The following is a 9,843-nucleotide window of genomic DNA, read 5'->3' as shown; positions in this document are numbered from 1 at the left end:
ATCATTCTCCATTTTTTTTGCCCCCATTACTGCCACAAAAGCATTTGGCCATTCTAGGAGATAGTATGCTGGACTGAATATTTTAGAGTTGTTTTGTCCTATATGGCAGTTTCTCTACTACTGTATAAAGTGATAGATTTTAGCAAATCTATCCAAATAATTTCAATTTTTTTTTTCATATCTTCATCTACTAGTTGATTTGGTGCATGACTTAGCTAATTCAACAAAAAAGTAATAATGGTTCCATATGCAATTCTGTACTTTTCCTGATTGTACATTTTTCTTTATTACAATGTAATTATTATCTAATATATTATTGTTGGGTGCAGAGTGTTCATGAAGTCAACAGAGCTATAAGCCAAATTACAAAATTCTAAAAAATATAGATTTTGGTGCACATGTATATCGGAGGAGTAGAAGAGGTAAGCAACCTGATATTGTCCAGATGGTTTGGATTTAAACACTTATCAGTCCCAACAGGAATGGCTAATGGCAAAAAACTGGGAATTGCACCTTGAGATCCAAAAGCATCTACCTCGTCAGCTAGTTAAAATGTTGAAAAATAAAATATGTACATAGAAAATCCCTTACATTCATACTTGCATCCTCCATTTGCTGCAAGCATGTAGCTTGTGTGGTTTGAGTTGGGAGTTCATAACAGAAGCTTTGTTATTCATTCCCCTCCCCACTTCCAAATGTTGTTTACCTCTCTATCAGGCCTGTGTAAGATAGAATTACTGTGTGCTGTGTCCCAAAAATGCTTTTTCAAGAGGCAACTCGACTTTGTTTTTCTTTGAAGACGTATTGCTTCTCATCCAAGAAGCTTCTTTAGCTCTGACTGTGGGAAATTAATTCACCATCCAGTCAGAGCTGAAGAGGCCTCTTGAATGAGAAGCAAAACATCTTCAAAGAAAAACAAGTCCAGTTGCCTCTTGAAAAAGCACCTTTGGGACAACCATGACCTGGATGAATGAAATTCTCCATCGGCAAATATTGTGGGATTACCTTAAATCTGATTGAAGGAACAGTGCTTCAACTTGAAAAAGCAAGTGTCTCCACAAGCTCCTATCAAAATGGATAACTACTCTTTGCTTTATCAGGAATGGTAATATAAGACCATGGAAAAACCATGGAAAGTTCTGGAGGCATTGCTTCGGTATGGCTTGGGCATGATAAGGCTTTGGTATATACCTGAGGCTACTCAGGTTTATGCAGCAACCTGAAAGGGCACTTTGATGAGCTTTTGCATATCCTAATGTGTCCCCTGCAGTCACATTAGCCATTAATTCTAAAAAAATATTCTACTTGCGGAAATTCAACTGAATTCATGGTATAAAATGCCACTTTGCACCATGCTGTGGGAAACTAACCCTTGTTTATATATTAGTTTTCTATTTTCCCTAAAAAGTCTTCCAACAATTTTCCACAGTTGTCAAGGTCCCAAAAGATATATATATATATATAAAAAGAAGAAGCATGAAATCTGTCTATAGCCCCACACAGCTATGGGTTACCAATCCCTGCCCTTTGCTTGCCTTCCATCTCTTAATCACACTGCTGTTTCCACCCCGAAAGTAAGTCACTGATGGCTGATATCAAATCATGAGTGGGGAATGACTGTGGAAGTGGACCTATCCCCCATTCTGTATTATTTATTTATTTATTTCATTTAAATTATTATATTTATAATGTGCAAACCTAGAAGAAATAGAGACAATTTTTCATAGGGATCAGAAATGTGTGAAGTGGCATTTTTTCCCCATGTTAGCTCTTATAATAAATTAATCATAAGCAGTCAATCAGTTACCCAATCATGAATAACATTAATAATAAAGTTGCACGGGTTTAAACAAAGCTTTCTTCCATATTGGTACAAAGCAGGAAGGAATCCACGAGCCTGGGCTTCACCAACTGCTGGAAATCTGATTCTTGAAGACCATCAGGGCTCATCACAGCTAACCGCCGTAAAGCAGCCTACGAGAAAATGTGATGACACTTTAAAAATGTTAATGTTAATTAGACTGAACCCTGCTTTAGACAATACTACATTAATCTAATTGAGAACTGACTCTTGTTCTGAAGTTCAGTGAAAGTTCCTTGTGCTGTTTACCTCCCAGTGAAGGCTAAACTTGGTGCTATGCATATAGGTAGCTCAGTCAGTTGGTTCACTTGAATGAATTAGAAATGGGCAGCAATTGTTTATGAGAATCCAGAAGGCAGGGGAGGAAAGGGCTTATCTCTGAGTTCCTCAACTCTGCCCCACACTGAATGCTGCCCTTCCCTAACAGCATTTGTTTGTTTGTTTTAAATGTCCATGCGTAATTGCTAATACAAATGTTATTTTGGGGTCTCACTGGCTCAAGGTTGACTCAGCCTTCCATCCTTCCAAGTTGGGTAAAATGACCCAGATTCTTGAGGGCAATATGCTGACTCTGTAAAACCTCTTAGAGAGAGTTGTAAAACACTGTGAAGTGGTATATAAGCTAAGGGCTATTGCTATTGCTATTTTAATTAAATAAATTAAAAGGATTATTTTTTTCACAAAAGAGAACTTTTCAAATCATTTGGGCCATGTGGGTCATAAATTTATACCGTTATTTATACCCACTAGACTCATGTATATAGATCAGTGATGAAATTCATTTTTTTTTTACTACCGGTTCTGTGGGCGTGGCAGGGCAATGATACTGCAAAATCTCCATTCCCACTCTGGGGCCAGCCAGAGGTGGCATTTGCCGGTTCTCTGAACTACTCAAAATTTCCACTACGGGTTCTCCAAAACCTGTTGGATTTCACCCCTGATATAGATCATATAGGTTGAGGGTCAGGGTTGAGACCCTCTCTTCATAGAGTGGGAAGTAGGATTGATCAGGATGTCTTTTGGTGCCTTAAGCAAGGAAAAGATCCACAATTACCATAGCAATTACCAAACTTCCAGGTACATCTTACTTCCAAATTACTAATTTTCCAGCATTTTCCAGTAACTGAGGCTATCAAGCACCTTAATTCAGGTGGGAAAGTCAAATGGTGGCACAGTCAAGAGCATTAGTAACCCAGTGGTTAGAATGCAGTATTGCAGGCTTACTCTGCCCACAGCTTGGAGTTTGATCCTGATGGGCTTAAGGTTGATTCAGCCTTCCATCCTTCCGAGGTCGTTAAAATGGGAACCCAGATTGTTGGGGGCAATTTGCTGATGTTGTAAACTACTCAGGGAGTGCTGTAAAGCACTATAGAGTGGTATTAAAGTCTAAGTACTATTACTATTGCTATTGTAGCCCATTTAAGGACATACCTTGTGGCATTGAGAGTGGCCAAACGCCAATATTGTGCCACTCTCATTGCATCCGCGGAGAACCGCCCTGCCGCCCTGTTTCAGGTGTCCCGCTCCCTCTTGTTTCAGAGGCCACGGGAGGCCACCCTACAGGGCAGGGCAGAGGAATTTGGTAAATATCTGCAGGATAAAATCTCTCAAATCCGGAGAGATTGGGTTCCTGTCAGTGATCCAATGGAGACGTCCATGGCGAGTCTTGAGGAATCGATCTGGGAGGAGTTTGACTTGGTTGCCATCGAGGATTTGGACAGATTGCGTGGACGACTGTGACCCACCACATGTTTATTGGACCCGTGCCCCTCCTGGCTTGTACTGGCATCCTGGGAGGTTACACGAGACTGGCTCCTGGGCCTAGTGAATGCTTCGCTGAGCGAGGGGTCTCTCCCGGCCGCCTTGAAAGAGGCGGTGGTGAGACCCTTGCTCAAGAAGCCTTCCCTGGACCCTTTGGAGCTGGCCAATTATCGTCCTGTCTCCAACCTTCCTTTTTTGGCGAAGGTTGTAGAGAGTGTGGTGGCCTACCAGTTTCCACGACATCTGGAGGAAAATGATTATCTAGACCCGCGCCAGTCCGGCTTCCGCCCCGGTCACAGCACGGAGACGGCCTTGGTCGCGTTGGTGGATGATCTCTGGAGGGCCAGAGATAGAGGTTGTTCCTCTATCCTGGTCCTATTAGACCTCTCGGCGGCTTTTGATACCATCGACCATGGTATCCTGCTGCGCCGGCTGGAGGGGTTGGGGGTCCGGGGCACCGTTTTGCAATGGTTCGGCTCCTACCTTTCTGACCGGATGCAGCGTGTGTTGGCAGGAGAAGAGAGGTCGACCCTACGCCCCCTTACTTGTGGGGTGCCACAGGGGTCGGTCCTCTTGCCACTCCTGTTCAACACATATATGAAGCCGCTGGGTGAGATCATCCGTGGTTTCGGGGTGGGATACCATCTGTACGCTGATGATACTCAGCTGTACTTTTCCACCCCGAACCACCCCAACGAGGCCATCGAAGTGATGTCCCGGTGTGTGGAAGCTGTACGGATCTGGATGGATGACAACCGACTCAAGCTCAACCCCTCCAAGACGGAGTGGCTGTGGGTACCAGCTCCCCGGTTCAGCCAATTAATTCCATCATTGGCCATTGGGGGCATTCAACTTGCCCCCGTGGAGCGGGCACGCAATTTGGGCATCCTCCTGGATGCCCGGCTGTCCATGGATGACCATGTGACAGCCGTGGCAAGGGGGGCGTTCCACCAGGTTCCACCAATTGCGCCCCCTACTGGACCGGGACGCCTTACGCACAGTCACTCATGCGCTGGTGACGTCTCGCTTGGACTACTGTAACGCTCTCTACATGGGGCTTCCCTTGAAATGCACCCGGAGGCTACAGTTGGTCCAGAACGCAGCCGCGCGGGTAATTATGGGGAGTACTAGGTACTCCCATGTGACACCGTTCCTGCGCGAGCTGCACTGGCTTCCTGTGGTCTATCGGGTGCGTTTCAAGGTTTTGATAACAATCTTTAAAGCGCTCCATGGCTCAGGACCTAGTTACTTGCGGGATCGTATTCTGCCCCATACATCCCTGCGACCAATCCGCTCGCACAGAGAGGGCCTCCTCCAGGTGCCGTCCACTAGACAGTGTCGGGGGCGGCGCCTAGGAGTAGAGCCTTCTCTGTGGCGGGCCCAGCCCTGTGGAATGACCTCCCTCCGGATATTAGGAATACCTCTGACCTCCACTCCTTTCGTATTAAGCTTAAGACCCACCTATTCCAAGCAGCTGGCCTGGCTCAACTTTGATCTAACCATATCGCTCCTGACGGGTTTTTACTGGGTATTTTAATTATATTTAATTATCTAGGGGTTTTTAAATACTGTATTTTAATTGTTTTATTTATCAGCCGACCTCCTCCTTGTGTGTGTCTCGGTATATGTCTCTGTTATATGTTTGTTTTGTCCACATATTTATTTCATATGTTTCATTGTACGCCGCCCCGAGTCCTTCGGGAGAGGGTGCGGCTAAGAAATAAATATTTTATTATTGCTAAATGGTACATTAAGGTTGATCTTCCAGCATTTCCTACATATTAATTTGAGGCAACTGTCCAATAGAAGAGCCAGATCTGACAGACGGACATGCTATTTCATGATTCCTATTTCATAATCTCTTTCCCTTTTTATGCTACTTCCTACAAGGAAGTTAATGATGGATAGATTTATATTGGAACAGGCCAACATAATGCTCAGAATCTGCTTGCTTTCCCTTCTGAACTAAAGTCATCATTGCACCTCCATTCTTTTTACAGCCAATATATTAAGAACCCCATTAAGTAACTTCAGCCTATGCCTCATTTGTGTTGCATTGATTATGTCCCAGCATTATCTACAGCAACAATTCTATACTTCAAACTACTTGGCCAAATGATGGAATGGAAAATGGCTTGTTCTCAGTAAACAAACAAGCAAACAAACTGAATCATTTTAAGAAAGAAATATAATTTCAAAATTTAAACCATTTTATATAAAGGTGTTCCATGTCCCAAACCCCCAATGCATTTTCTAGTAGAAGGCAGTTTTGTTTCTAGAGACTTTGTGCCAATGAAGGATTCTGAAGGTGAATCATAAATTTATAATGCGACTTTAGGCAAGCCTAAAATTAAGATAAGAAATATTTGTATACAATTATTAACATATAACTGCTTCTATTTTGATGGATGTCTGCAAGTTTATGACATTACAAATAATAAATCATCTGATTTCCAGCCATGTGGAGACAAAAAAATTGAATGCAAATCTCTTTTGCAGAAACAAATATTGCTTACTTATCTTCATTAAACTAAGGCAGCTGTTACAGAAATTATTTTACCATATTATGAGATGGGAAGTTGCAGAAGGCTAGACATCTCTTGCAGCAATCTGATAAAATATATTTTCATTGAAAAGAAAATAATCTCAGACTACTAAACTTTAAGATTTTAACTTTGAAAACCTCCATTGCTGATAATCTCCTGAAGACGTATTTGTCTAAAGTGGATCGGCTTTAAGGACAGAAAAGAAAAACCAGATCATACTAAAACTTGTAGATGCAACTTATTATTACATAGGATGTCAAATGTGCTCAAAAGATTAGTATCTGATATTATGAATTACCATATTTTTCGGAGAATAAGACACACCTTTTTCCTTCAAAAAAGAGGCTGAAAATCTGGGTGCGTCTCATACACTGAATACAACATTTTTTTGCCTCCTGAAAACCCGTCCCTTCACCAAAATGGCTGTGCATAGCTTGTAGGAGACTTTCAGAGAGCTCCTGGGGGCTGGGGAGGGCAGAAATGAGCAAAACATGGGCCGTTTTTTGCTCAAATTTGCCCCCCCACCCAGCCCCCAGGAGCACTCTATACGCTTCCTAATGCCCTTTGTTTTTTGACAAAAAATGAGCCTGTTTTTGCGAAAAATGGGCCGTTTTTTGCTCATTTTTGCCCCATCCCACTCTTCCAGGAACACTCTACAAGCCTCCTAAAGGCTATTCATGCCCTTTTTTGAAAAAAAACAGGCCCGCTTTTGCAAAAAACAGGCCGTTTTTGGGAGGTTTGAGAGTGCAAAAACTTTTTTTTAAATTTGCCTCTTAAAACCTTGGTGCATCTTATACTGCAGTGCATTTTATACTCTGAAAAATACAATATATGTTTGCTTTATTGGTAAACACAATAAAATATATTTCTCTCTTTTTTTTAATATATATGCCCCTGTGGAACATAACTGAAGAGAAGGGGATCAATACACAGAGGAATATCTTTTACTGGCAAATACTCTTGCAGCAGCTGACAATATGGAATTCTGTCTGTTGAAGATCTGACCTGGATGGCTGAAGGAATCTTCTTAATAGTAAGGGATGTCAATCAGAAGCCTGAAATCTGGCAACATTAGCTCTCCTACCCTTCCCGTCAAAAGGGATTTTTGATCGTGGACGTCTCACCAGTAGAATAAAATGAAAGAAAAGAGGAAACAAATAGATGCACTTACCAGACAAGCAACAAGAACAGAATCACTGTTATTTCTTTCACCTGGAGACCTGCAAAGTTGTATGAGACGTGGAATACCTAAAAATGATTTGAAAGGAATATTGATCAACAATTTATTATGTGTGGCATATTTTCTAGATTTATCCATTTCAGTCAAAATGTTGTAATGCCATAAAAAGTGTTGCTTAAAAAAAGTAGGAAAGGAAAAAAAAACATTTATTTTTACATAGCACAAATTATAAACACTAAGAGAATTCATGGTTCTCTTTGCAAAGCCAGTAGATCTTTATCCAGGCATATCAGACTTAGTTTATACAATGATGAGTGCCATTTTAAGAGATTCATTTTACCTTTATTTAGAAGATCCCATTCACACCTTTGAAAGATAGTACTGAGTTTTCTGGGAACAACATTGTATCATTTTGTTGGGCATCTGAGTTGACATGCACATGAGCAACCAAAAAGGTCCATATAAGTAGTCCTCAAAATTACAAGGATCTCCCCAGGACTGCTTACAATGGCTCCCCGCAACCCTAACTGTTTTTTTTAAACAAATTGGATTTATTTTCTACAAAATCAGTTCATAGCAAACAATTTGTTCACTTAATGACCACCACAAAAAAAAAGGTTGTAAAATTGGGTTGGCCACAGGACCACTTTATTACTCTTACAACTTACAGCCATAATGGGCAAGCTCCATTACAGTTATAAATCAAGGATTTATTAAACTGCCAGTTGGGGCAATCATCGGTTGATTCGTAAAACAGAAATCTTTTTAAAAATGAATGATCAGTACAGGAAAATGGGCTGGTTCTTAGTTGACATGCAATGGAGAAAAGCAGCATTCAGCCAACAAGGGGTAAATAATGTCTCTTTGATGTATCAAATCACTTAAATACGTACAGTTGAGTTTTATGGCTGAATTAGCTACTTCAGGATCACGGCTAAGCCGGGCAAGTGTCACTGCAGCTTTTTGTTGAACTTGTTCACAAGCAGCCATTTCGGGTGAATTTCCAAATGGTGATTTTTCAGACAGCATTTCCATTAAAATTTGAATACCTACAAAAGTGTAAAAATATTGTTGTCAATTATCCAAGAACACATTAAAAAGAATTGTTGGTTCAAAAGTTATAGTTGAAGATGAAGCAACATATAAACCAAGACAGCATAATTGTAGGGGACAAAGTTAAACCCCAAATATCCTCAATACTGCTCTTTCAAATTCTGCCTAAAGGTATAATCTCCCATCGTTATTTCAAATATAGAAAGGAGAAGTGGTAATTTTAAGAAAGTAACTTACTTAAGCAGCAGATATTTAGCTGCTTCTATTGCCAATCCTCTGCTATAGGATGGGAATGGCATCCTTATGTCCCATTTAGGAAAGGATGACTTCCACCACTAATGCCACAAGCGAAAAACATCCATCAATAGCATGGATGACAATTCTGACAATGGCTAGAACTTCAGTGCAATTGTCAGAAGTCATCCCTTCCTTCACCTGTCACATCTCCTAGCCACAAGATCATCTCTTCTAGACTAGAAGAAAAAACAAGCAAAGGGGAGATACAGTTCTTTCCTGGAGTTGACCTCTGGTTTGGAAACCTGGATAAGTCCAACTTGCTGACAGTCCAACAACAGCAAGCTGCTTCTCTCTGCCATTTCATCATTTATGCATGTTAAAACAAAGTAATTATATTTTGCATCATTTATAAAGAGATGGTCACTTGTCAGAGCAACTTTTGGGTGTAAGAGAGCACTGAAACCTCCAGAAGAATGCCAAGTCTATACTCAAAAGCAGCTCGAATGATGCATATGAGGAATTCTACAGTGAAGCAATAGAGAGAAATGGCTCCCTCTCTATTTCTTCCCTGGCACATTTCCCAAAATAGGGAGATATAACAATATCATCATTCCATATCTGAAATAGAAAAAAAAGCATGATTTTGAAATAACCTGCAGGTATTTCAGAAAGAAAATGACATAAACTTGAATGCTTAAAAATTTTTGGTCAGTATTCCAAGATTTGAAGAGGTGAAAGTGCACAATTTTGTCTCAAAAACAGATACGTTTAGATCTGTAGTAAACCTGGTGCATAGCATTGCATTAAATGCTGTTTAGCTGAAGGATGCTATTTCATTTTTGTTTTAACATGCATAACATCCTTTCCGTTATTGTCAAAACATACATACCATTGTGTTGGATTATTTCTGAAGCACACTGGTCCAGCACAGACAGGTTTGCTAATACTGTTACAACCTAAATTCAAAAGAAGCAACGGTTTGAAAATTGACATTATACAACTGTTATTATAATGACTTTATAAATCATTGATCGGCTACTTGGGAAATGACTCCTCCACTTAGACCCATTGTTCTTATTGCCATCACATGAAAGCTCCTATTCTTATTGTGATTTTCCCATGACCTGTAATTGTGCATGTATGATGGGCCTCTGTTGGACACATATTCAGGAAATCACTGTGCGAAAACATTTCATGAAGCTACA

At 40.7% G+C, this 9,843-nt stretch overlaps 1 protein-coding gene across 1 annotated transcript in view; it reads right to left on the bottom strand.

Annotated features, from left to right (window-relative positions):
• Positions 1-1,845: 1,845 nt before the first annotated feature.
• INSC (INSC spindle orientation adaptor protein) overlaps positions 1,846-9,843 on the bottom strand; it is a gene marked incomplete at its 3' end in the record, with an annotated part of 133,736 nt that continues 125,738 nt past the window's right edge. Inside the window, exons 10-13 of the mRNA XM_081938319.1 lie at positions 9,528-9,594; positions 8,242-8,397; positions 7,340-7,416; positions 1,846-1,974 (exon numbers count right to left, since the gene is read on the bottom strand). Of these exons, the coding sequence (XP_081794445.1) occupies positions 1,846-1,974; positions 7,340-7,416; positions 8,242-8,397; positions 9,528-9,594 (429 nt within the window). The remainder of the gene's footprint in view (positions 1,975-7,339; positions 7,417-8,241; positions 8,398-9,527; positions 9,595-9,843) is intronic.

The sequence above is a fragment of the Natrix helvetica genome, assembly GCF_964273705.1.
Source record: "Natrix helvetica genome assembly, chromosome: 1".
In the NCBI taxonomy this organism is placed as follows: Eukaryota; Metazoa; Chordata; class Lepidosauria; order Squamata; family Natricidae; genus Natrix; species Natrix helvetica.
Note: the sequence above shows the minus strand (reverse complement) of the source record. Positions and strands in the feature narration are given on the sequence as shown.